Source organism: Eurytemora carolleeae, unplaced genomic scaffold (genome assembly GCF_000591075.1).
Source record: "Eurytemora carolleeae unplaced genomic scaffold, Eaff_2.0 scaffold1130, whole genome shotgun sequence".
NCBI classification, from domain to species: Eukaryota; Metazoa; Arthropoda; class Copepoda; order Calanoida; family Temoridae; genus Eurytemora; species Eurytemora carolleeae.
Window position 1 is genome coordinate 12,127 of NW_019397063.1, and position 27,904 is coordinate 40,030.

At 31.1% G+C, this 27,904-nt stretch overlaps 2 protein-coding genes across 2 annotated transcripts; one reads left to right on the plus strand and one right to left on the minus strand.

Moving 5' to 3' along the window:
- Positions 1 to 321: 321 nt before the first annotated feature.
- Positions 322 to 27,904, plus strand: LOC111711529 (sodium-dependent proline transporter). The gene is made up of 25 exons (XM_023485906.1): positions 322 to 357; positions 1,270 to 1,390; positions 1,987 to 2,079; positions 2,771 to 2,862; positions 11,364 to 11,413; positions 11,807 to 11,863; positions 12,113 to 12,161; positions 12,652 to 12,710; positions 13,687 to 13,765; positions 13,826 to 13,927; positions 14,097 to 14,252; positions 15,092 to 15,195; positions 16,676 to 16,749; positions 17,731 to 17,776; positions 18,159 to 18,262; positions 19,130 to 19,193; positions 19,721 to 19,807; positions 20,736 to 20,867; positions 22,053 to 22,189; positions 22,725 to 22,843; positions 24,595 to 24,659; positions 25,862 to 25,933; positions 26,024 to 26,083; positions 26,513 to 26,567; positions 27,387 to 27,904. The coding sequence occupies exons 1-24, from the start codon at positions 322 to 324 to the stop codon at positions 26,532 to 26,534; spliced, it is 1,980 nt and encodes a 659-aa protein (XP_023341674.1). The 3' UTR covers positions 26,535 to 26,567; positions 27,387 to 27,904.
- LOC111711532 (uncharacterized) lies at positions 4,694 to 10,968 on the minus strand. The gene is made up of 10 exons (XM_023485913.1): positions 10,897 to 10,968; positions 10,586 to 10,605; positions 9,517 to 9,613; positions 8,928 to 8,971; positions 8,131 to 8,179; positions 7,708 to 7,780; positions 7,385 to 7,448; positions 6,932 to 7,015; positions 6,133 to 6,248; positions 4,694 to 4,813 (listed from the first exon to the last, which is right to left on the minus strand). Exons 1-10 carry the CDS (start codon positions 10,932 to 10,934, stop codon positions 4,757 to 4,759), a joined length of 642 nt encoding a protein of 213 aa, XP_023341681.1. The 5' UTR covers positions 10,935 to 10,968; the 3' UTR covers positions 4,694 to 4,756.

A 27,904-nucleotide genomic window follows, 5' to 3' on the forward strand; every position in this document is an offset into this window, starting at 1 on the left:
ATACTTTAGTACACACTTTGGTACAGGGTAACGCAGAAAAGTTTGCTGCAATTTCAATAAAAACAAACGTATTGTAAATTAGCTGTCAGTGAAATTTCATGGTTTTCAATAAAAAAACAGTTTTGTTTTATTTGTTTTATTTATAATACTTGTTAATATTAAACAATAAACATCACGTTTAAAATTTAATGTTTTGGGATAAATGCTAATTAAATTAGGAATTCATTTTTGATTAATAAATACAATTTGTTTCAGAGAAATTCTAATTATTTTCGAGTAATGTAAAATCTGAGATTTTGAATTTTAACTGTTTTTAATAAAATGGAATCGAACAATAATAATAATATGGAGGAGAAGGTTAGAACTTTTACATCAATTGTTTAGCATGCATTTTATCAACATGACATTTTTATTTCAATACAATACAGTACATTTTTAATTATTTATATAATATCCATGATTACAGGATGTGCAAAATCATAGAAGAATTTAAATATATTTTCATACATATATTGCGTATGAATTTAATTCATATGTGATATTAATACAGGACATTATGGTTGTTTTTAAAATCAATTCGAATTATACAAATTATGAAGTTGTTAAAGAGTTTTGAATATTAGGGGGTGCGGTGCGAGGACGGTCGTGAAAACTGAAATAAACCCATTGTATAATGTAAACAATGAAAAATAGGGAACATTTAATAATTCTCTAAATAAAACATTAAATTAAAGATTCCATTATATATTTACTTTCACTCCACAACTATAAATTATAAGCTATTCTCCTCCCCCCCTTTTAGAAAATTCCCCAATTGCGCCAAAAAAGAAAATGACAAATGAGTAGACAGAGGAGGCAATCAGAAAAAGTTAACTGGAGGTCAACCCTATAAAGGCTAGGGGGGGGGGCGTTTGGCGAACCCCACCATACAAAAAGACCTTAGAGAATAGGTAAAGGGTAGAAATGCATGTTGATAGCCCAATTTGTCCTGGTCAGATCAAAGAAAAAAAAATAAACCGATAACTTTAATAGTTTGGGTGCTAGGGAGGGTGAAAAAATGCCTGAAGAAGGGTTAAAAAAATGATAAAATTTTTATTTTTTGTTTTAAACAAATATCAAAGTGTGACACATGATGTTTCTACATGCATTTTTCAAGGGCTTTTATAAAATGTAGTTTTTAAATCTGTAGCTTTTTAGTCAAACAAATATAAGAAAAGAAGAACTAGAGGTTAAGGAGGATGAGGATGAATAAATGAATTCAAATATTAGGAGAGGATTGATATAAGAAAAGAAGAACTTGAGGTTAAGGAGGATATTGAGGATGAAGATGACAGGGGGACCTGGAGCGGAAAGCTGGATTTTCTCCTCTCTTGTCTTGGATATGCTGTTGGTAAATATTAAAGTGAGACCCGGTCAACTGCAGAATAGGAAGACGAATTATGAATTTAGATAAATAGTCATAAGTTAAATTTAGATTACGAGGAAAACTATCGGCTTGAAAAAATGTCTTGCTTCCTATTCCGTAGTTTAAGGAGTCGCAACGAAGAATCTTTAAAATCTAGTTGGTTCACCAAAAAAAGTCAAATCAATTATTTTATAAATTTGTAAAATTGCCTTGAAATTGATAAATAAAACACATGTTTAATCAATTTCTTCCATTAAGTGGCGTTTACACATGAAAAGGGGGGGGGGGGGGTAAAGGTATGGAGACCAAACCCCTTCCTCAGGGAAAGTGAAAACCGCGATGTCCAGGGCCACTTTTTGTGTACAAAAATAAAGCAAACTAATAATAAAATTATATACAGGGTTACCCCGAAAGGACGAGTCTTTAAAGATAAAGAACATTTCTTTAAATTATTACAATTTATGAAGGTGGAACTTGAATATAATTACATACGGCATATAACGGTATAATTTGGCATAAAAGAAAAAAGTTGTGATCCAACCTTTATTAAATATATGTATTTTAATTTTTTTTTTCTCTAGGTTTAGGAAATGTTTGGAGATTTCCATACTTGTGCTTTAAACACGGTGGGGGAGCTTTTCTTATACCATACTTTATTATGCTGGCCGTTATAGGTAAGCAAGGGCTTTTCTAAGCGTAATTTCAAGTGACCCTTCATGCAATTCTTGATTGAAAACTTTGCCAATCAAAGTTGTGTCTGATCAAGTATGAAATCAATCTTATAGTTTGGAAAGCAAGATACTTGTAGGTTCTCTACAAAAGGGACTTGAGCATTTCTACTGCACAAAAAAATGTCGGAATTGTCAGAATTAAACAGTAGAAAGCAACATTATATTCCACATTAATGGTCAGATATATGTTTCAAGTTTCAAGGGAATTGTTGTGAATCGTATTGGCTCACTTGAAATCATGTTTAATGTATTTTAAGATTTTATAGATATTAAGAAAATGTTGATCAATTTAAATTTTAACATTAAACGAGACTTTCTCTGATTTCAAAGCTAAATATCAATATTTATATATATGCGCAGTAATACTTTTAACATCTGATGATGCATGTCTCCATGATGAATATTAGATAAGAATACTACAGACTATAGTTAATTACATTTGTCAATATAAAACTAAGGGGACTGTATACGTACATTTTAAATAGAGAGTGGATAATTAATTCATATCGGTTTAAGGAAATGATTATTTCCAGCAAGATTTAAAGGGTACTCTTGTTAATCGAACATACCTTTTAAAAAATAAAGGGCCCCTTATAATTACGCGTACATTCTCTTTAATTGTATTTTTGTCCAGGAGTTCCGTGTTTTTTGATGGAACTTCATCTCGGGCAGTATTCAGCCTTAGGCCCTGTATCTGTATACGCTCACCTATCTCCTGTATTCAAGGTCAGTGCTCTTGTCATGTCTTGTCTTGTCTTGTCTTGTCTTGTCTTGTCTTGTCTTGTCTTGTCTTGTCTTGTCTTGTCTTGTCTTGACCCCCCAATTTAATCTGGTGAAAAATATAAAATTCTCCGCATTATAATTTTCTGACAAAAAGATGAACCATCCCATTAAAAAGATTTTGCAATTTTAATTAAAACCTCTACTTACTAAATATCACTCTCTTTACCCGCTAAATATGACTCTTTTTACCTACTAAATATTACCCTTTTAACCCGCTAACTATGAACATTTTAACCCACTATAAAATATGACCCTTTTTATCCACTAAATAGGACTCTTTTTACCCACTAAATATGAGCCTTTTGTCCCACTAAATATGACCCTTTTTATATTCTAAATATGATCCATAATACCCACTAAATATGACCCTTTTTATATTCTAAATATGACCCTTTTTATACTCTAAATATACTCCCATTAAAAAGATTTTGCAATTTGAATTAAAAACTTCACATAATTGGAATTCGAAATTAAAACTGACAATTATATAGTTTTAATTAAATATAAAATGCTGCGTTCATCTAATAGTTGCGCAATGATGCTCGAAAACTTATTTTTAGCTCTTTCACTAGTCAGGGAGTTTTTTGTTTATTATAATTTAGTTGAAAAAATAATCTGAATGATATTTGGATTCTGTTATTAGCTTGGACGATTTATTATACCTTCGCCAGTTTTACCTCCCATCTACCCTGGCAAGACTGTTCAAATGACTTCAATGACGAATGTAAGAATTCGATAGATAGTGTTACATAAATTCTAACATCATGTTCTAAATATCGATCATATAAAAGCATTTAAAGATTACGAACATTTTGTTTAAAATCCCGATCAAATTATATGATTGGGATTTCTCACAAATATTTAACATGTTCATCATTTAAAGCAAAATGTTCGTCATTTTGAAACAAATTTTCGTAATTTTAAAAAAATTTCGTGATTTTAAAAAAAATTTCGTAATTTTCGAACAAAATGTTTGTTATTTTGAACAAAAACAAGATATTAAAATTATTTTTCTTTGTTGTTTTGTCAGTTATAGCCTAGGTTATCGCGTAGAAGACAAAAAGTGTTGTAATTAGGATCGTCTTGGGTAATATTGAGTATTGGGTAACCCTCTACAACCGTTTTTGCTACATCGCAATTATTTTCATATCTTCTTCTTTAAAATCAAGGAAAATTATTGAGATGATTGTTTTTGTACGCTCTGTAATTAAGCAAAATGAAAAAGTTTTAGTATAAAGTTTACAATTCTGGAAAACCGTTGAAAAATGTATTTACTTTGCTCTATGAAAATTTATTAAAATCACAGTTTTTCTACCTTTCTTCACCTTCCTTTCTGATATTCTTTTTTTACCTTTCTAAACCTTCCTTTCTGATATTCTTTTTTTACCTTTCTAAACCTTCCTTTCTGATATTCTTTTTTTACCTTTCTAAACCTTCCTTTCTGATATTCTTTTTTTACCTTTCTAAACCTTCCTTTCTGATATTCTTTTTTTACCTTTCTAAACCTTCCTTTCTGATATTCTTTTTTTACCTTTCTAAACCTTCCTTTCTGATATTCTTTTTTTACCTTTCTAAACCTTCCTTTCTGATATTCTTTTTTCTACCTTTCTAAACCTTCCTTTTTGATATTCTTTTTTCTACCTTTCTAAACCTTCTCTTCTGATTTCTTTTTCTACCTTTCTAAACCTTCCTTTCTGATATTCATTTTTCTTCCTTTTTTAAACCTTAAAAACATCGAGATACATTATCTAAAACCTAATTACCGTGCATTCACTACTTTTTCGAACATTTATTTAAATTATTTTTTTATATAATTCTTACAGGATATTTGAAATTTTCATCCAAAAAACAAGTCTCCAGGTTGGATAGACTTAGGTCTCTCATATTTTCTCTTCTATAAACAAAAATTATACAGTTGCTGTCCATAATATGTACATTATTAACTGAATTATACAGTTGCTGTCCATAATATGTACATTATTAACTGAATTTTGAATTTACAATATTATCAAACATTTTGATAATGTTGAATTTGTTTGGCGATATAATGTTATTCCAACTTAATATCAGTTAGCATTTTTTTTTTTGCCTTTTATTGCAAATGAGCCCAAAAAGATCGTTGAATTAAATGACCCATTTAAAGTTTAGTTTTGCAAATTATGAATGTAAAAGGCAGAAAAATACAGACGTCTCTAAATTTAGCATTTTTATATTTATTTCTGCATTCAATTGCAAAATAACAACTTCTATCGCATACTGCAGTTGTAATTATCCTTTTCCGTGTTCAAACATATCAAACGAAAGCAAAATTAAATCGGGTTTGTGGGTTTCTCTAATGTCCAAACGTGTTTTTATAGTTTGTAAAATCATTAAATTAAATTAAATTAAATAGTTTCTAGTCGTCTATAGTACAATAGATGGCAACGTAGAATTTGTACACTCTCAGTACAGCTGTATTCTGACGTCACAAGTGTCAATTCAGTTTTTTTTGTCCGACAAAATTATCAAAAATAGTGATAATTTTAGAATAAAGTGCTTATCTTACAGTAAAATAAGAGCAATTTTATGTGTTATTTTTTCTGTTTTTTACACTTTTTTATTTAATATTGGAAAACATGTCAACAAATATGAAAAAATTTCGTTTTTCTTGTTATATTGGACACTAGAGACATAGTGTATCAACGGTCCATTTCTCTGTTGCCACCTATTTCACTTGATAATCTATTTGAGGTTGATAATGTTTTTGTGCATTTTACCGTGGACTTTAGGAATGTAGAGTGTAGATTGTCAACTAATGTGAGAAAATTTCGGTTTTTTCTTGTTAAATTTGACACTTGTGACGTCGTGTATAATTGGTTATTTCTCTGTTGCCACCTATTGTACTTGATAATCTATTTGAGGTTTATAATGTTTCAGGCTTAAAGTAAACAAACAACAATTTGTAAACAAAGTCTTTAGCAGTCCTAATACTGGAAATTTAAGAGAGTATCGTTGAACAAAACTCCCGAGTTTTCTTTTTGGGGTGTATACATTTGCGTAGATTTTAATTTAAAAAAGCAGAAAACAAAAAGAGAATGTAAAGAAACCACATAAAATAATATTTCTTAACACAATTTTTGTATCTACAAAACTGTCTGACACTTTCATGAAGTTTCGAGATCTAAGTCTAGGTGTACGCTAAACCTATCCAACCCCACCTTGAAATATGCTAACCTGTCTAGCTCGTAATGCAAGTACAAGCAGTACAATACATACAAGGCAGAGCAATGCAGTTGTACCGGCAAAAATGATGCAGTTCATGTCATTGCAGACACCGAACAGTAACCCACCTGTACCAAAAAGTAATCTTAAAAGAGCTATAATAAGCATAATTTCAAGCGACCTCTCATGCACAGATGACAAGTCCTGATTCTCAACGGTACCCTTGAAACCTTAATCTGATCAATACTGAGAGTGCTATGGTCTTTCGCCGCAGTATAAATTTGAAAGTCACTTTCTTAGTGCAACCACAACTGAAAATGATCAGTTTTAAAACATGGATATCTAATTCAGACTTGATTAGATATAGTTTTTAAGGGTACCATTGTGAATCGGGCATTGCTATATTTTAATGAAGGGTCACTTGTATTTACGCTTACAGTCTCTTTAAGAATTAATTTAATGGGAAATTCCAGAATAATCTCTAATTTTTGTCACAAAAAATCCTTCAAAGTTCTAAAGATAATAATAAACGTTTTGTAGTTTAATAGAATGTCCCAAAATTCAGAACTAAATATTTTTATTCATCAACAAATTATAGCAAAATTATTCGATAATCAAAACTTTAAAAACTTTATACAAAAGTGCCGGAAATAATAATCTTGGACTGTATCTTAATAAATCTCAGCACATCTGGACCAAATTTAATGAATTTGAACTGCCTTCTGCCGGCCGGTTCAAATTTGAATCACCTATAACTTCATTAAGTTCTGCCCCTGAATTGTTAATAATTTATTTAACTGCTTGTTAATACCTGTTCTGCTTGTATATGCATTAAGGCAGTCTTGACATTCTAAATTACAGGCGGGGAGCCCTGTATTCACATTCTGTATCCTACCTAAACATTTTTTTTATTATTAATTTTTTCTCTTTTTACTTCTTTAGTCGAGGGAATTTAGACTTACCAAGGGTTCCCATAGATCGCTTTACATACGAGGGTGCTAGAGCGTCGGGAAACCCGTCGGTCGCAGGGTGCAATTTAAACTACGACCAATTTGCGTACAAAACATCCAGAGCGCAGCAAAATTGGCGGAGGAAACCCGTGGTTTAGTAAAAAGTTTAATTTCCCAAAAAAGTAGTTGATATGAAAATGCGCAATGTTATTTTACTTAATTGCCCCGAGGGACGTAAAGTACCTTAACGTCCCTCTGTCGTGGTAATCCTGGATTGGTAATGTTGGTCAAAAGTCGGTAATAAAAAAACCTACCTTGGTTAATGTAAACACAGAAGGTTGAGATTATTTCTCCATTTTCATCCATCTCGTGACAAACCTGGAAAACTAGATTCATAAGAAAGGATATTTAAACAAATTACAACTTTTGATCAAATTGACAATACAAAATTTCCCCATCCCCATATCTTTGCAACGTGATGATGTAAATTTTTTGATATTTCAAACTTTGGTTATTTATTTTTTATAATTTTTATTTTAAATATCAAATTTCAAACGGTTTGAAAATTACTCAAGCAAAGATTGATTCTTCTATAAAAAAGCAAATTATAAAAGCAAAATTGTAAATAATATTTAACCTGCTTTACTTGAGAGTTACACGAACATTCCTTTGTGACTGGTTTACATACAGTTGATAAGACTTTACACGCACTACAACAATATTCCTTTTCACAAATATGAAAAGCTAAAAAGTGTTAAGAAGTTTCAGAATGGAACAATATTTATTTTACTGCCTTTTGACCCACATTACTGACCCATGATTCCGGCCACCAGCAGGATATGTTTCGTTATTTAACGTCGGAAAAATTAAGAAAATTAACATTAGGCTCTGCAGAATTTGCGCGTTTTCATCCGTTGTGCGTATTCTTAAAACTACCACTTTTTTGGAAATTAAAAATTCCTTTTTGCAAAAGAAAATTAAATTGGATGTAAATAATTATCAACCTTTTATAAAAAAACTAATTTATAAAACTATTTTCTGCTTTATTGATTATATATACCTGGTACAATAATCCCAACTTTCTGGTAAAACTCCTTGAAATTTAGGGTCTAAAATATTTTTAAAAATAGAAAAAGATCTTTTAAAATTTCGATTATCTGTTTTGTTGTTTGTATTCAATAAACGTCAAAACGGCCGAACCGATCAAAATTTTTGTATGACCTTGCATCATTGAATGTTTGTGGCTCGTTGAATGATCAAAAAAGAGGATTAGAATGTGAAAAAACGAGAAGTTTTAATAAAAAAAAAACTAAAAAAATTTAAAATATATTTTTTTAAATTGTAAAAACTTAACTTGCAGCACGTAGTTTAATTAAATTTTAATATTCGGGATCAACATTAAGAGATATTTGTTTCACACTTTTTTTATGTCTCAGCCCAGTAATTACAGTAAACTGCTGATAACTTTTTTTTCTTTTGAAGATGCATCTTTTTTACGTTAACAAATTATGTTTAAGCTTTATCTACATTTTAAATAAAAATATTTGGTGTTAGGTACTTTCCCAAAAACATTTTCCTAAGGGCGACTTTCCACGTGACAAATTCCATGGGCACAATATCCCAAATGTGAAATTTCCCAAACGGCAACTTCCCAAAGCTTAGGTTAGGCCCTGTGAGGTGCCACAGGCTGCTATGAGGGCCGAGCGCTGCGGCTAGGATGGGATACGGGGCCGCAAACCGCGGCTAAGACAAACTTGGGAAATTGCCGCTTGGGAAGTTGCTACTTGGGAAAATGCCCTTGGGAAGTTGCCACTTGGGACAAATCCTTTGGGAAAGTACCTAACATCAAATATTTACCTAGTTTAACAGTTCGACACCATGGGATTCCAACTGCAGATTCTCTGTAAAAAAAAGGAAAGTAAAATAGAAGGAAAGGGGGGGTATAGAGCTCATAGGGGTGGAGATGCTTTGGCATCACAAGTATTTAAGATTGAGCCTCAGGAGTCTATTTAGCCCATGGTTGATCATATATCTACATACCTGTAATCTATGCTTTGGTGTTTGTTTGTTTGTCCGATCATAACTCAGGAACCCCTGGACCGATTTGCCTCAAATTTAGATAGGGAAACTCGGGAGACCCAGGGAAATGTTTTTGAGACTCTGAGTTGAGTGGGTCGGCTTTAATAGGGAAAATTTAGTTTCATGGTAAAATCGTTCAAAGCCAACGGTGGGAGAAACTTTTAGTAACCTTTGCAGCGCTGGCTAGTTGTATAATATCTAGGTAAACAAAATCAATTTACTCTGATTCTTTTGTAAAAACTCACTTTTTCAATAATACTTTGTTCGTATTTTTGCAAAAATATATGTTTGTATTTTTATAGTCCCAGAAAAACAAGTTCATTTTTCTACATTTTTTCAAAAAAAATAGTCCTGCTTTCTTATTTACCTTGTTGTACACGAATTGTACTGTTTGCCTCCGTGGTAAAATGGAAACACACAAGTTGTACCGTTAACTGTACTGCACTTGGTATCTTCAGGCCCATCTAATGATTTGCATAAAATTATTTTTTTAAGTGTTCCAAAATGTTAAATGGGGAGGGATTGGATTAACGGTGGGAATTCTTTTGCGGCAACTCCAAGGTTAGCCACAAAGGATAAAGGACTTCAGAGACGACTGTACGGAACTGCTACTGTCTGTTTAAAGACGACTGTACGGAACTGATACTGTCTGTTTAAAGACGACTGTACGGAACTAATACTGTCTGTTTAAAGACGACTGTACGGAACTGCTACTGTCTGTTTAAAGACGACTGTACGGAACTGATACTGTCTGTTTAAAGACGACTGTACGGAACTGATACTGTCTGTTTAAAGACGACTGTACGGAACTGATACTGTCTGTTTAAAGACGACTGTACGGAACTAATACTGTCTGTTTAAAGACGACTGTACGGAACTGATACTGTCTGTTTCTTTATATTCATTGTAAATTTGTTTCTTTCTGTGCTAAATCTCAAGTCGTCTCTGTTGTCTCATCCTTTGTGGATAATCCTGTATTATTCTAATTCGTGTTAAAACAGAACAAATTTAAAGAGATTGTTCATGTTTTTAAATAACACGCAGAGTTAGAACAAATGTGTTGAGTAACGTTAATCTTAAACACTTGATCTCGATATTCAAAGTGCGCAATTTTGAATTTGAGGATTAAGGCTTCATCCCAGAATTAAGTTATCCCTGCAGGGTATGCCTGCTACGGAATATCGACGAGGAATGAAATTAATCCGTAGGTAGCTATAGGTATGCAAAGATGGAGATCAACGCATCATCCCAAAATTCCCAAAAACTATTTTTTTTGGATTTGTCTTCAATAATTTTGAAAGGAATATCATCGGAGTGCAAATCAATTTTAGTTGACTTAAATGGCCTTAATCTCAATGTTTTTTGTGATCATATTTCCTTCAAATTATGGATAGAGATTAATTATATAATAAACTAATTTATGTAAATTTTCTAACCTGCTTTAACTACAGCGGTTCTAATACATAAAGACTTAATACAAGAATACTGTGAAAACTAGAAAACTTCTGAATAAATGTCGTCGTTACTCTTTACTCTATCTTTTACTCAAGAAATGTCGCCTCGGTTTTTTTTAATGGCTGATGTTGCAGCGACACAGCTCAAATTCATTAAAATCAGGAAACTCTTTTGAAATAGTTTCAACTATTTTTTTTGCGACATTTTATTATTAAAAGAAAAGGAGGAAAAATGGAAAAAAATATTGCTAATAATTTAAACTTTAAACAAGTTACTTTTTGTTAAATCTTTCCTAGCAATAAAGATTGTAAAAAATAAGACTATAAACATGTTAATAACAAATTTAATCAAATACTGAATAGTAACTAATCCTTATCAATTCAATACGCCTAAACTGACATGGGTTGAATTTTTAGAAACTGGCGTTGATTTGTTTCTGATAGAAATATTTAACAGTTTTATTCTGATAGAAATATATAACAGTTTTATTCTGATAGAAATATTTATCAGTTTTATTCTGATAGAAATATTTAACAGTTTTATTCTGATAGAAATATTTAACAGTTTTATTCTGAAAAAAGTATTAAACAGATTATTATATCCTGTGAACTATAGTTAAACATAAAAAAGTTATACACTTTTTTACATGGTTTTTGGCATTTTTAAAATATCTTAAACAAAAAACTTCTGGTCTCAACCTCTTATTTCCTAATCCTTACAATTTTGCAACCTAATTTCTTGATATTTAAATCATACAAGGATTGTGTGAACAGAAGAAATGAATCTACAGATCTAATTTATATTAACAGGTTGGAAACCTTTAATGAAATTACATGAGAATATTAAATCAAATCTTCTTAAAGAATAGTGTGCAAAATCTAAGAACTATTATGACGATAAAATAATTTATTTTTCAATTATTATAAAGAAAATGAAATAATAATTAGAAAGTTTTTTAATACATGCAATCGAAAGATCTTTCTATATAGGTAAACGTATTGATATACCACATAAAAGGAATTGAGTCTTTGTCACAAACTCAAACTTTCTAACCTCTCTGGCTTTTTAACCTGTTGGTGTAAACTTTTGACATATCTAAAACCTACATTTTTTACCACAAATCTCCCCGAAATACATAACAAATTTTATTGATATGTGTGAAAATGAAAAAAATATATTTAATTATATTTTACTTTTTGTAGGACCTGTACAAACGATACTGAGCTCATGGACTATATTTCTAGCAACTATACTTATTGGTAACTTTAAAAGAAAACTTCTATAAGATTTAATTTTAAACATAATTTTTTTTTAAATTATTAAACAGGGGAATGAATGAGACAAAAAAATTTTCGTTCCCATTTTCGTTGTTTAACGTTTAAAATACTATTTTTTCATAAAGCAGAAACCTAAAATGGCATAATTAGGAGATATAAATGAGAGTCCAAAATGTTTGTTATTTAATTTTTTTTTGCACAATTTACTTTCAGTGTTTATAATTATTTTAGGTATGGTCACACAAAGGATAAGAAACTTAAAAATGGAACAGACATTAAGGAATTCGCCATAAATCATTAATTATTCACAATGAGACAGAGTAAGAACATCCTGTTATATTCTATTCCTTCGTAATACTTTTAAGTGACCCTCTATTAAAAGGTGTTAGGTACTTTCCCAAAGGCATTTTCCCAAGTGGCAATTCTTCCCAAATGTGCCATTTACCTAGCGGCAACTTACCAAGTCTGTCCTAGCCTCAGCGCTCGGCCCCCAGCCTGTTCTAGTCGCAGCGCTCAGCCCCCACTGCAGCCTGCTGCGCCTTAGAGGGCCTAACCTAACCTTTGGGAAGTTGCAATTGTCTCTTTTTTAGAGAAACCTCAGTTGTAAAATGAGTTTTTAAAGCAAAAACTTGGATTTTTAATTAAAACTTAATCAGACAAACCTTTTAAGGTTGCTGTTGGGAATCAGAAATGCTCATCTATGAACTGAGGGTTACTTGAAATTATGTTTACAGTCCCTTTAATACTTGAAATAATTGATGGACGATCAGGTTGACTGTATTTATATTAACAGTACATATTGTGATGATACTCCTGGCGCAATTGACAGGTATTTTATAAACTAAATTAATGTCATGAAAAAAATGTCACGAACTTAAATGTTTTGCACAAAAATTATTAGCTAAAACAACTATTAGGACAACTTTTAGTTAGGACAACTATTAGGACAACTATTAGGACAACTATTAGGACAACTATTAGGACAACTATTAGTACAACTCACTATTTAACAAAACCTCTATGTTCTAATCCCTATATTGTTGCAGCCTGATTGCGTAGACCTTTGATATTTCAAACCATGAAATCTGTTTTAGATTGAATAGTAACTGTTTGAAATATGAAAATTGTTCATTGTAACACCACCAGGTTGCATAGATATAAGAATTAGAAAATACAACTAATGCCAAGTGATCAGAAGTTGTGTTGTGAATCTTGGAATCAAGAATTTATCCTCATGGATTCACATAATTGATATCGAGATCAAGCGTATCATTGATGTCGAGATCAAGAGTTCAAGATTAACAATATCGACATTTAAGTTCCGATCTCAATGGTTTAGTAAAAAAAAGATTATCTAACTTATGTGATAAAGATACAAAGGAAATGAATGTTTTCCACAAATTTAGATTTTCTAACCATTAGCTGTTATAACGACGATATAAGGATTTATCTCTAATTGGATAATGAGATAGATAGAAAGATAGATGTTACCGCTATGCAATTTCTATTGGTTCAGAATAGACACCAAACATATGGCTGCACCCTGATTGGATCAGGTGCTAATGGACTTAGCATACTAGAGTGATAACCCTTTATCTTTGCAACCCAATGTCGTAGACCTTAGATATTTCAAACTACGAATTCAGTTGGATCAAGTATTCTAAGTTTGAAATATCATAGGCTTAGATCGTCAGGTTGCAAAGAAATAGGGATGAGAAATCTTCAGTTTGTGGCAAAGACTCAATTTCTTATAAATAAAATAAATTTAAAATTAAATCAAAAATGAGATGCAATAATGTTTTCAGCATAACAAAACCATTTGACCTGCCTGCAGGCCGCCGGTCAACTAGTAGTGATCAGTATCTAAAACGGAGTGTTTGGCAGGTAATTCACAGAAAGAAATTGGTTTTTAAATAAAGCTTTGTTTGTACAATTTGTATTTAGGAAAGTAAAGGATTAGAGCCTGATCAAATGGGAAAACCTTTATGGGGTCTTGTGCTAAGTTTACTTTTAGCCTGGATCATCATTTTCCTCTGCTTGTTTAAGGTAGGATAGCTTTGAGAAATCAGTCCTCTTGGATATTGGGTGGTTTGTACTGCCGCCATTTTATTTTATATCCTAGAGTTTGGTGGATTTACATTTCCATGTTTACTACCTTAGATTTTTAAGAATTCAATGGACATTTCGTAATACTAATTGATTTTAATAATTTTAGGGGATAAAATCTAGTGGCAAGGTTGTGTATGTAACTGCTACATTTCCGTACGTTGTACTTTTCATCCTTCTTGGGAGAGCTGTAACACTTCCTGGAGCAGACCAGGGGATATACTTCTATCTGTATCCAGATCCCACTAAACTAGCGGATATAAAGGTAATCCTACCAATGATACACTTCTATATGTATCCAGATCCCACTAAACTAGTGGATATCAAGGTAATCATACCAATGATACACTTCTATCTGTATCCAGATCCCACTAAACTAGCGGATATCAAGGTAATCATACCAAAGGATACACTTCTATCTGTATCCTGATCCTGATAAACTAGCGGATATTAAGGTAATCCTACCAATGATACACTTCTATCTGTATCCTAATCCTGCTAAACTAGCGGATATCAAGGTAACCCTACCAAAGGATACACTTCTATCTGTATCCTGATCCTGATAAACTAGCGGATATTAAGGTAATCAATCCTACCATTGGGGATACACCTCTACCTGTATCCAGATCCTACTAAACTAGCGGATATTAAAGTAATCAATCCAACCGGTACCAGGGGATACACTTCTATCTGTATCCAGATCTACATGTAGTTAGGCTCTAATCTTTTAGATGTAGCCTAAAGTTTTATAAAAATGCTCTTTTTGTGAGTTGTGAGTGTGACAATTTATATTTTTATTATCTACCCAAATTCCAAATTTATTATACCCCCCCCCCCACATCTAGTATAGAAATGCAAAAATGATTTATTATAATGTTCTACTTTCTTCTTTAACATCCTAGTATCGACCGTTTTAATCTGAGAAGGCTTGAATTTTTCTGTTATAATTTCAGATTGAATGTGTCTTTTGAAAGTGCCGTTTTTCTGTCTACATCACAACACTATAAATGTCACGGATTTTAGTTTAAATTGATGAAGTTGGTTCAAACATACTTTTTATCTAAACGAACCAACGATTAATATCCAGTTATTTAAATGTTGCAGGTTTGGGAGGCGGCTGCAACACAGATATTCTTCTCATTATCAGTGGCAGGAGGAGGGCTTATTACACTAGCCAGCTATAATCCATTCCATAATAATATACTTAGGTAACCTGCTATAATATATTCCATAATAATATACTTAGGTAACCGGCTATAATATATTCCATAATAATATACTTAGGTAACCTGCTATAATCCATTCCATAATAATATACTTAGGTAACCTGCTATAATCCATTCCATAATAATATACATAGGCAACCTGCTATGATATATTCCATAATAATATACTTAGGTAACCTGCTGTAATATATTACATAAAAATATACTTAGGTAACCTGCTATAGTATTATACTTAGGTAGCCTACTGTAAATCCTTCATTATAATATACTTAGGTAAAACCTGCTATAATCTACTCCATAATATACCTAGGTAACCTGCTATAATCTATTCCATTATATTATACTTAGGTAACCTGCTGTAATCTATTTCATAATAATAAACTTAGGTAACCGGCTATAATCTATTCCATAGTAATATACTTAGGTAACCTGCTATAATCTATTTCATAATAATATACTTAGGTAACCTGCTATAATCTATTCCATGATATTATACTTAGGTAACCTGCTATAATCTATTTCATAATAATAAACTTAGGTAACCGGATATAATCTATTCCATAATAATATACTTAGGTAACCTGCTATAATATATTCCATAATAGTATACTTGCTTACTTGTATACATAGGTAACTTGCTATAATCCATTCCATGATAATATACTTAGGTAACCTGCTATAATCCATTCCATAATAATATACTTAGGTAACCTGCTATAATCCATTCCATAAAAATATCCTTAGAAAACCTGCTATAATCCATTTCATAAAAATATCCTTAGGAAACCTGCTATAAATCATTCTTAAAAATATCCTTAGGAAACCTGCTATAAATCATTCTTAAAAATATCCTTAGGAAACCTGCTATAAATCATTCTTAAAAATATCCTTAGGAAACCTGCTATAAATCATTCTTAAAAATATCCTTAGGAAACCTGCTATAAATCATTCTTAAAAATATCCTTAGGAAACCTGCTATAAATCATTCTTAAAAATATCCTTAGGAAACCTGCTATAAATCATTCTTAAAAATATACTTATTAGGTAACCTGCTATAATCCATTCCATAAAAATATCCTTAGGAAACGTGCTATAAATCATTCTTAAAAATATACTTAATTAGGTAACCTGCTATAATCCATTTAATAATAATATCCTTAGGAAACCTGCTATAAATCATTCTTAAAAATATACTTAATTAGGTAACCAGCTATAATTTATTTCTTAATAATACGAAATAATAACACGAGAAAATCGATGAAAATTTTGCCAATTGCATCTTTAAAGCCAAAGTTAAAACAAGTGATTTACAGTGCTAAAATGTAAAGAAGGGCTAAAGAAGAGCAAAAGTTAGTTAGAGCGGTAAAATCAAAGCCCAAGGCTCTGCAACACTTGAAAGTCGACCCTGTATAAAAATGAATGAAGCATGAACCAGGCTGAATCTATGTATATTGTTTATCAGGGATACTCTGATTGTGACAATAGGAAACTGTTTAACCTCATTCACTGCTGGGTTCGCCATCTTCTCAGTGCTAGGCAAGGAGTAGTAAACAAGCTAAATCTATCAAACAGAGTCGGCGTTTAAATCAATACACGGAAGATGACTTGTTTATCCAAGTTTCGGTTGTTAACAAGCTTTTTTTTGAATTAAAAGTTTACAAGTCAACAAAAAGAAATGGTTATTTGATTCGTTAATTACTTTGCTTCCATGTTTGTGTTAATCTATGCTGTTAGAAATCAAAATTTAAATCGAAAGTCGTCTTCAGTGTATTAATATTTACGACGACATCTGTATGGGGTCTCAGATGAACCACGTCACTTGAACTTAAACCTGCATTAACTTAATCTACGTAATTCGACTTCTTCTTAATATTGAAAAAATTTGTCCACAAAAAACAATTTTCCATATCATGTCAGTAAATGTTGGGTATTGTCTTTGGATTATTTTTTTGCTATGATGAGGCTCCAAAAATCGAAGTTTTGCAAAATTTATAATTGAATGTTATAACACTTTGCTATGCAGAGCAAACCAAATCAGTACAATTAGGCATTCTTTCGTTAAACAAATATATCTGGAAAAACTGTCTTTTTGTCTTAAGGTCTTTCTGTCTTAAAGTCTTTCTGTCTTAAAGTCTTTCTGTCTTAAGGTCTTTATGTCTTAAGGTCTTTCTGTCTTAAGGTATTTCTGTCTTAAGGTATTTCTGTCTTAAGGTCTTTCTGTCTTAAAGTCTTTCTGTCTTAAGGTCTTTCTGTCTTAAGGTCTTTCTGTCTTAAGGTCTTTCTGTCTTAAGGTCTTTCTCTCTTTAGGTCTTTCTGTCTTAGGCTTGTTTTTACCAGATAATTTGAAGATTATCAAAGTATTTAAGAAACAATCGACAAAATGGTATAATAAATAAGACGCCATTAGAAGTTTTTCTTTTTTTAAAATAAAGGGTTCGCTGCTACTTCACCTTATTAAAGTGCTACTATAATCGATTTCCAGTCTATCTGCAGTGCCAAACTACTTCTTGATTCTAGGGTTTATGGCACTAGAACTTGGACTAAATGTAGAAGATGTGGTCAAGTAAGTTTGATTAAATAATACAAATATTAGAAGCACTTTTAATATGTTTGAGATTTTTCAGTATATCATGAAAAGTTTGAGACAAAGAATTGATTTTTGTAATTCCGCCAATCAAGCTTATTCATGATCAAGTGCAGCGGATATTTTGTGGTTTTGTGAACGACGTAGAAAAATTAATAAACGACATTGTTTTTCTAAAGTTCAAAAAAAACGTAATGTTCGTTTAAATACCATAGTTTTTTAATAAGGCATAACTATTGTATCTTAGCACAACTTTGCGTTCAGTTCAGTTTTGATTAGGGAGAACTTTGCGTTCAGTTCACCAAAACAAACACGACAATCTAAATATCAATTTTTTTGTGTTTATATTTGTATTGTTTAGAGATGGCCCTGGATTAGCGTTTATTGCCTACCCTGATCTTGTAACAAGACTCCCTCTACCAACCCTGTGGGCAATTCTCTTCTTTCTTATGCTGTTCACACTTGGTAACGAATATTAAGATTAAAACATTTATCTTTTTTCGTGCTTCGCGTGTGATAATATGTCTTCGTTCCCCGCAATGCATATATTTTACAAATGCAACTAAAAACAAATCGCAAATTGTCCCGTTTATTGAATTTATTTATTTATTTATTTATTTATTGAGAATTTTCTTATTTTTCAGAAAACTTTTGTTTGAAGTAGGGTTTTTAGCGAAAAGAATAAATAGTTTCGAGAAAATTTTGTAATTTTCGCGAAAATTTTGCATTTTTTCGCATTTTGTTTGCTTGCACAAAATGCAAAAATTTTCGCGATATAAGAAATGCGAAAATTTCGCGAAAAAAATACGAACAAAAATTTAGCATTTTTTCCCAAAAGTTTTCTTTCGCTTGAAACCCAAGTTTGAAGTGACATTTTTTTCCTCATCTCACAGAAAGTTTGATCCCAAATGGTTTTAACCTTTTTTTAATACAAACCGATAAACCAACACAAAAAGCATAGATAAAAATAATGAAATGTGACCCAAAGGAACTGACTTGTTGGCACAAACTCTAATTTTTAAATCCCTATATATTTGCAACCCGATGTCGTAGACCTTTCATATTGAAAACTATTAATTTTGTTAGGTCAAAAAAATCTAAGTTTGAAACATCAAAGGATTACACCATCAGGTTGAAAAGATATAAAGATTGGAAAATTTGAGTTCGTTGTTTTTTATCTTATTATTAAGCGTTTTGGTTAAAAAATTTCTCTCATTTGATTTTTTGAGTGTTCAGTTTTCAAAAATCGGTTATTAAATAAAGAATTTATATTTTAAAAATATTTGATTATTTTAGTATTCTGTTTGACAAATTTAATTAAAATATATTTAGGTCTTGATTCCCAGTTTGCTATTGTAGAAACTATATTGACAGGAATACTAGACTTCATGCCAAGGTAATTGTCAAAGAAAACAGAATCAAAGGATTGAATCAAAAATGATAATGCACTCTAAGAAATGTCAACTTTTCATCTAACAAAATTTGTTGCAATATTTTTTTTTTTATTTTGTATAATTTAATTTGACGACTTGTGCTATAAGTTGAATTTGGCTGGTGCTTTAACAAATTTTGTCAGATGAATATTTGACATTTCTTTTTTTTGTCAGTTTTTTCCTTTTTTATTTTTATTGAAATTTGTTTAATGGTTTTCAAAACAAAAAGTTTTTTTTATCACTGAGAAAGCGATCTTTGGAATTAAACTTCCAATGAAATGGCAAATTTCTGAATTAATATTATGTTAGGAAACTTACCCAAAACAAGAAGAAAAAACTGACTTAAGAAAGTAAAAGCAATTTGATAAAAAAGGTTGAGTTGCGATAGGATCTATTAAACAATATTTATGACATAACACTCTTTGTATCAACTTGAGCCTGGAAAAATAAAATTATATTTTAATATTTATTTTAAAACTATTTTGTTTAGTTGGAGAAAATGGAAACTTTATATTGTTGCTGGAATCTGTATAGTTGGATTCCTAGTGGGGCTTCCCCTTACTTGTCCTGGAGGAGGGTAGGTTTATTCCCCTGGAGGAGGGTAGGTTTATTCCCCTTACTTGTCCTGGAGGAGGGTAGGTTTATTCCCCTCACTTGTCCTGGAGGAGGGTAGGTTTAATTAAGGGTGCTTCCCCTTACTTGTCCTGGAGGAGGGTAGGTTTATTCCCCTTACTTGTCCTGGAAGAGGGTAGGTTAAATTCAGGGTGCTTCCCCTCACTTGTCCTAGAGGAGGGTAGGTTAAATTCAGGGTGCTTCCCCTCACTTGTCCTGGAGGAGGGAAGGTTTAATTCCGGGGCCTTCCCCTAACTTGTCCTGGAGGAGGGTAGGTTTAATTCAGGGTGCTTCGCGCCATTTTATTTGGATTGCTTATTTTAATCATTCACAACAAATATCAAAACGGGAAGTGTTGTAAACTATTTTGAATTTGTAAGCCTGCAAAATGAAGACTTTGGCAAAATATGAAAGCATGATTTTCTTTCAATTGTTTATTTAAAAGATTATTAAATAAATTTTAAAAAAAAATTTCTCCTGCGGACCATCTTTTCTGGCGAAATTTGACAAACGAATAGCCTCTTATAAACCGTAAAATCTTCTCATTGTTATCAAATGAATGCTAAAATTTGTCGATATATATACTGCACACTCAGTTCAACTACAGGGTGTCCCAAGAAACATGACAGTTGATAAATAGTTTTTATGTCGTCTTACATATACGATATACTGTATTATGATATTAAAGGTTTTTTTGCAGTTTATTTCGTTAAAAGATTCTTTTGCTCAAATATATTTTAAAACTTTGAAATAAGTTTACTATAATATGACTCCCATATAATATTTTTATTACTGTCTTGGTATCAATCAACTTAACAAACTATTGAAGAAGACATTCTAAACTATTCACCTACTGTCATGTTTCGTGGGACACCCTGTCTCTCCCTTATAAGGTATGTACTGAATCTGTTGGATTACTACGCTGCTACCTGGCCCTACCTGTTCATTGGGTTTGCAGAGCTCATGATCATCTCCTACGTCTACGGGTTCAATCAATACATTGAGGACCTTGTGGAGATGACAGGGTGAGTAAATTCATGCGCAAATGTTTTTTTATCAAATTTTTAAACTGTAACTGAACCATATTGAATTAAATAATCTCCAGGGAATGTAAGTAGACGGGATTTATAGTGACTTTACTCTAAGAGATGTCAAATTTTCATCTAACAAAACTTGTTGGAGCACCGGAGCCAAATTCAACTTAATTTAGCTCATTTCTTTAAATGTTGATGAATGATAAATTTTGTCTAAAAAAATTGTTTTGGTAAATCTCATTTAGAAAAATTGTTTTGGTAAATCTTATTTTGAAAAATTGTTTTGGTAAATCTCATATTGAAAAATTGTTTTGGTAAATCTCATTTTGAAAAATTGTTTTGGTAAATCTCATTTAGAAAAATTGTTTTGGTAAATCTAATTTTGAAAAATTGTTTGGTAAATCTCATTTTGAAAAATTGTTTTGGTAAATCTCATTTTGAAAAATTGTTTTGGTAAATCTCATTTTGAAAAATTGTTTTGGTAAATCTCATTTTGAAAAATTTGGTAAATCTCATTTTGAAAAATTGTTTAGGTAAATCTTAAAAAATTGTTTTGGTAAATCTCATTTTGAAAAATTGTTTTGGTAAATCTCATTGGTCAGATAAACAATTTCGCAACATGTTACAAAAGCAATCTTATTGAAAATCGGATTTTGTCATGTAAAAAAACATCTCAGACTCTGTTAGGACACCTTCAAACCAATATTTTCCTGAAAACTATGTCCGTCCCTTTATTTAGAAAGTGGCATGTCCAGATCACAATAGTGCGATTAAAATCTTTTTGCTTCAGAAATAAAAAAAATTAGTCAGAATTAAAAACTGTTCAAGTGAAAAAACCAGATGAAATCTTCCAATTATGAATCTGATATGGTCACACTCACATGCAATTCATGCTGTTTTAAAGAGATGCTTCTTTCATATTCCAAAACCTATAGAGTGAGAACCAGTAAACCGTGGAATAGGAAGACGACATTACATCTTACTACTCAAGTTTATTAAATGTTTTTACAAATCAAATATATAGTAACTTACTAAATCACTTATTAAGTTAAATAGGTCAGTTTATACTGCACAATTGCTGTGTATAGGTTCGTTGAACTCTTTAAAGGCATAAATTAAGTGTGAAAGTCGTCTTCTTATAGAAAAAAATATATTTATTTACATACATTGTTAAAGGGCATCATGGTTACAAAAAGCTAAACCGTTCCTGGGATTCTTCTATTGTTTCCTGTCTCCCTTGGTCATTATTGTTATTCTCTGCTACTCCTGGGCTACATATGAACCCCTTACCTCAGGAGAATATATCTATCCAGGTATAAATTGTTATTCTCTGCTGCTCCTGGGCTACATATGAACCCCTTACCTCAGGGGAATATATCTATCCAGGTATAGATTGTTATTCTCTGCTACTCTTGGGCTACATATGAACCCCTTACCTCAGGGGAATATATTTATCCAGGTATAGATTGTTATCCTCTGCTACTCCTGGGCTACATACGAACCCCTTACCTCAGGGGAATATATTTATCCAGGTATTTAAATTGTTATTCTCTGCTACTCCTGGGCTACATATGAACCCCTTACCTCAGGGGAATATATCTATCCAGGTATAAATTGTTATTCTCTGCTACTCCTGGGCTACATATGAACCCCTTACCTCAGGGGAATATATCTATCCAGGTATAAATTTTTATTCTCTGCTACTCCTGGGCTACATATGAACCCCTTACCCCTTTGCCACAAATGTTTTACTTATCTGGGTACAAAGGGAGTATATTTATCCAGTTACAAATAGAGTTCTAATCTGAGCATAAGGCTTAATCAAGAAATTAATCAATTTGATTGTAGAATGGGCCAATGGTATTGGATGGTTTATGGCAATGGTCTGTATATCTGCTGTGCCTTGTATGATGATGTTAACCCTTGTAAACTCATGGATACAGGGGGATAGGGATACATCAGTACAGGTTATTTTCATTCATTAATTTATTTATTCATCCTATTTTTATCCATCCTCATTATTCGTTTAAATGTGTATTGATATTTTAACTAATCAACCATACTTTTATTAGTTTTTTTTTTAATCTGAATAAGCCATCTTAAAAAATGATATTGATTTTATGTTTTTTATCCGTTTATTTCTACGCTACTTATCTCCATTATTTATGATTTAAGTCACAAAATCGTAAAAACCATAAAAAGTTGTATAACTGAAACATTATTTATTAAATATCGCTACAATAAAGACGACTTTTTACTTAAATTCTAATTGTTAACAAGTTTTTTTCGAATTACAAGTTTGCAAGTAATCAAAGAGCAGCTTTTTTGATTGAACGCTCTTGACTTCTATGTTTCTGTGTATCCATGCTATTTAGCAGCTTGACATAAATCAAAATTTAAATTGAACGTCGTCTTCATAGTATTGATATTATTCCCAACAACTGTAGTTCAATCAATTTTCTAAACATTTTACTGACCTCCTTTTTATAAAGGTTAGGTAAGGCCAATAGAAAAATTGTACTTTAGAATTCACCAAATTATGTAATACATATTTAAATCAGTTTCGGTTTCTGTACGAATGTATACTAGTTGTTTCACACACGCAACTAGACTTGGGCTGAAACTTGAAATTCCTTCCCCCTTAGTCGCAGGAGCAGGAGCAGAGGGAAGGCAGGCGGCTATAAGCCACTAGATTTTCCCATTCCATGCCACATATTTTCTTTTTTGTCTTCCGGTAACCATGAGCCACAACCGAACAGTCAGATCCATGCATTTGAGTTTTCCGGCAGTTAATCGTTAATCGTTAATCGTTAATCGTTAATCGTTAATCGTTAATCGTGAAAGATCATTCCTTTAAAGAAGCTATATAAGTTTATCAAAGATCAATTAATTGTGAGTTCAGTTTATAAACTGCTTTACATTATACAAAACATTTTACAGCATTTTACGCATTGTGGGCATCCAGACAAAATGTTTAGGGTAGTCTAAAAAATAAGAAAATATGAGAAAATCACAAAGTTAACTAGATCACTACCTCAGCAATACCGATTTCCACAAAAAAAACATCTATTATGCAATTTTCTCGTTTGATAGTGAAAATTTTCGATTATGGGCGCCTTTTGAACTTAAAGAGTAGGTCATGGACAGTGCATCATTTTATTGTGCATAATGTTTCAAAAACAAGTTATTTTTAGAGGAAAGATTAAATTTGTTTTGGGGAAAATAAGTTTAGCAGTTTTCGTTAGAAGGAATCGTTATTATTTCAATTCAAACTTAATTATAAAGTTCTTTAAATTTATATTTTGCAAGACGTCGCTAGATTTTTTGAAATCACAATTGCAATGCACTAAATTTATTATTTAAAAACGTAATAACTGCCAGAAGACTCAAATGCTGTGGTATGGAAGACCGTACGGAATTAAATGTAAACGTTCATTGTGTATAACAGAATTTTGCGTTTGCCTAAAATCTAGAGTACAAATTTTCTATTGGTCCAGCCTCGCTTTTAATAATGGAGGAACTTAGATTGTCAAAGAACTGCAGAATCTTTTATTAGTATTTCTAAGCTTGAATCACAACCAGTAATCAATTCAGCCAGACATAAAATCTTAAATTCCCATCTCCGGGTAGCCTTAGCACAATTTAATTTGCATACAAATTTAAACTCTTTGTTAGAATAGAATTGGCGCGAATAAAATTTCTGAATTATTTTGTTCAGGGAATAAAGAGGTTTCTAACGACAAACTTTAAGCCAACAATACAATGGAGAAGTTATGCTATCAGGTATGTCAACAAAAAAGACGATTTTTCCGCTAGGTGTCTCTGCCGCGTGGAATCATTAAGTGCATCGAGAGCAGAGACACCTTATATCAAATGAATGGAAAATATATTGAAGTATCAACTATATACGATTGCGTCGAAAAATTATCGATGATGAAAGGTTGTAATATCTAAATATTTTGTTACGAATTAAATTAATTTTTTTATGATCCGATTCGAATGTTGCAACTGTCTGATTTTGTATGGTATGAGTCGTTTTAACAATTTTTTCCTTTTGACGCAACAGATAGAAGTAAGATCAGTAGTGCCATCACCATCGATAATATTTCGACGTAAGCCTATACCCCCTTTAATTTTTCACGAACACTCCCTTTACAAGGCGTAATTTCAAAGGAGCTTCTATTTTTGTTCGATTCAAAAACGACGATATCATTCATATTTATATTTAATCATAAAAAGGTTTAAAGGGTACCGTTGTGAATCCTACATTGCTCGACCTCTTTAAATGAAAGGTCAATTACAGCGACAGTCCAATTTTAACACTAAAAAAGTTGGAAAGTGGAAGATGGTGCTTTAACTTATAGAGACAGTCGATTATATCAATACAAAGAAGACGAATCTTTTATTTGAGTTTTATTTTGATTGTTGACAAGCTTTTATAGAATTCAAAGTTTAAAAGTAATTAAAGAGAAGCTTTTTTAATTGACAGCTTCTCTTGACTTTTGTGCATCCATGCTGTTTAACAGCTTGTTTAACTCTGATTTTCTAATCTGTTTATTTTTGGAACCCATGGTCATATTCCAAAATATGAATTCTGTTAGATAAAATAATCTTAGTTGGAAATATTAAAGGTTTGTTAGATAAAATAATCTTAGTTGGAAATATTAAAGGTTTGTTAGATAAAATAATCTTAGTTGGAAATATTAAAGATTTGTTAGATAAAATAATCTTAGTTGGAAATATTAAAGGTTTGTTAGATAAAATAATCTTAGTTTGAAATATTAAAGGTTTGTTAGATAAAATAATCTTAGTTTGAAATATTAAAGGTTTATTAGATAAAATAATCTTATTTGGAAATATTAAAGGTTTGTTAGATAAAATAATCTTAGTTTGAAATATTAAAGGGTTGTTGAATAAAATAATCTTAGTTTAAAATTTGAGTTTTTGGCAAAGATTCAGTTCCTTAATTTAATGCATATTTTTAGAGCACATAATAAGGATGGAGATAAATCCTCATATGAATATATTGAGAAAGGGGACCGACTAGTGAGACGAAGGTAAATTAATTTATTATTATTATTATTATTATTATTATTAATATTATTATTTTTATTATTAGTATTATATATTATTGTTATAATTTCTAGGAAAGCTATGTACAAAGGGGAGGTGAATAATGGGTATAGCGTAAACAAGGTTTCTAATGGGTAAGTTTAAAAAAAATCTTAATAACATAAATAGTTAAATTTATATAGTTCCAACTTTTTAACGTTTAATAATCAAATCTGAAAATCAGTATTTCGAACACTATAAGTAATTCATAACTCTTTACTTCTATGAACATTTTCTTAACAATTGTGGTTTATATCTTAGTTTAGTTACTTTATTACTTTATTACGTTTTGCATCCTAATTTTTTGCCACAAACTCTGATTTTCTAATTTCAATATCGTTGCAATCCAACGTCGTAGACCTTTAATATTTCAAACTAAGAATTCTGTTAGATCAAATAATGGAAGTTTGAAATACCAAAGGTTTACATCATAAGGTTGCAAAGATATAGGTTTTACAAAAACTGAATTTGTGGCAAAGACTCCATTCCTAAAAACTATTTTTGATTATGATTTATATGTTTAGAGACACGTTCACAAATCTATAAGAGAAGAAGTGCAATATAATCTTTTAAACTATGGTAAGACTGTGCAAAGGAAGGAGTAAAAATTGTGTACAATTTGTCTCATTTATGAGTATTTGTAACATTTCGTCAAAAGTAATATTTCATTTGAAGGAAGTTTTGGTCTTATGGTAACATTTAATATTAGGTAATATTTAATCTTCGGTAACATTTGGTCATAAGTAACATTTGGTCTAAGACAGAATTGTGTCTAAATGGAAAATTTGGTCAGCTTAAGTTAACAATTGGTAAAAAGTTAAATGTTGTCTAAAGTGACATTTTGTTTATAGTAGGTTTTTGTTGTGTTTAAACTATCATAATATATTTATATACACATAAATCAAAACCATAACAAAAGCAATGATGACTTTAAATCAAAAGTTTATTTTTTTTTTGCAACCACTATTATTAACAAGTGCATAGGATCCATTTGATTTTGATGCAGATCCGGATCCTGGATCCGGATCCCGGATCCCTATCCTGGATCCGCTCTGGAAAAAAATGGATCTGGATCCGGATCCAGGTCATGAACATTTCATTAAGATGTACTGAATTTTTTAACAAAGCAGAATTGTCAAACTATTTTTTCTCTTATTTTTTTGCTTATTTTTATGCTAAATCTTATTGAACCAATCAGAGATCAGAAAACTTTTATAATTTTTTTTTCAGCAGTTGGGTTTTGTGAGTGAAAAAGTGTTTTTAAGTTTTTGGTTGAAATTTTTCCAAAATCCTGCGGACCAAACGGATCCTGATCCGGGTCCTAAGCACTGTAATATTAACTATGGTTTTTGTATAATAATAGTATATATATATTAATCATGAATTATTTAATTCTAGAACAGGAGGACAAAACGAAGAAAAATGAAGGCCGGTGCCTCGGCATGCAGTTCACTAATCACAATTATCATCTCTTTCTCAAATTCTACCAATCCTCAGTGATTAAAGAAAAATGATAAAAATTCAAATAAAAGATATTTTTGACTCTTTGAAAGAAAAGCAATCAATCAGTGAAAATAATATCATCCAATATAATGGTTGTGATCGAAGATGACATTTTTGTAAAATTATGTAAATGACAACAACATTTAATACTATAATTGAATTTTGTTTTTATTTTATGAAATGAAAAAAAAACTGTTCACGAAAACTAAAACTGCGTCTTGTGTTACCACTTTTGTTTTCAAAACATTTTACCTTGCAGTATACACATTGAACATTGCACATTGCACCGCCAATTATAAGTTTTTGAGATTTATGTAGAAAGTTAAAAAAAATCGCTATGCAGCATTATAATGTATCGTAACTTATTTTTTTTGCATACAATCTTTAATTTTATATATACAATTTTACATATA

Bases quoted from the DNA above. Each gene is read 5' to 3' on its own strand.
- LOC111711529 (XM_023485906.1), top strand. From the start codon at position 322: ATGGAATCGAACAATAATAATAATATGGAGGAGAAG. The intron at 16,750-17,730 runs GCAAGGAGTAGT...TCTTGATTCTAG, and splicing joins CGCCATCTTCTCAGTGCTAG to GGTTTATGGCACTAGAACTT. The intron at 24,660-25,861 runs GTATGTCAACAA...GCATATTTTTAG, and splicing joins TGGAGAAGTTATGCTATCAG to AGCACATAATAAGGATGGAG.
- LOC111711532 (XM_023485913.1), bottom strand. From the start codon at position 10,934: ATGTTTATAGTCTTATTTTTTACAATCTTTATTGCTAG. The intron at 7,781-8,130 runs GTATATATAATC...ATATTGTTGTAG, and splicing joins AGTTGGGATTATTGTACCAG to TGCGTGTAAAGTCTTATCAA. The intron at 7,449-7,707 runs GTTAAATATTAT...CTAGTTTTCCAG, and splicing joins GTAACTCTCAAGTAAAGCAG to GTTTGTCACGAGATGGATGA.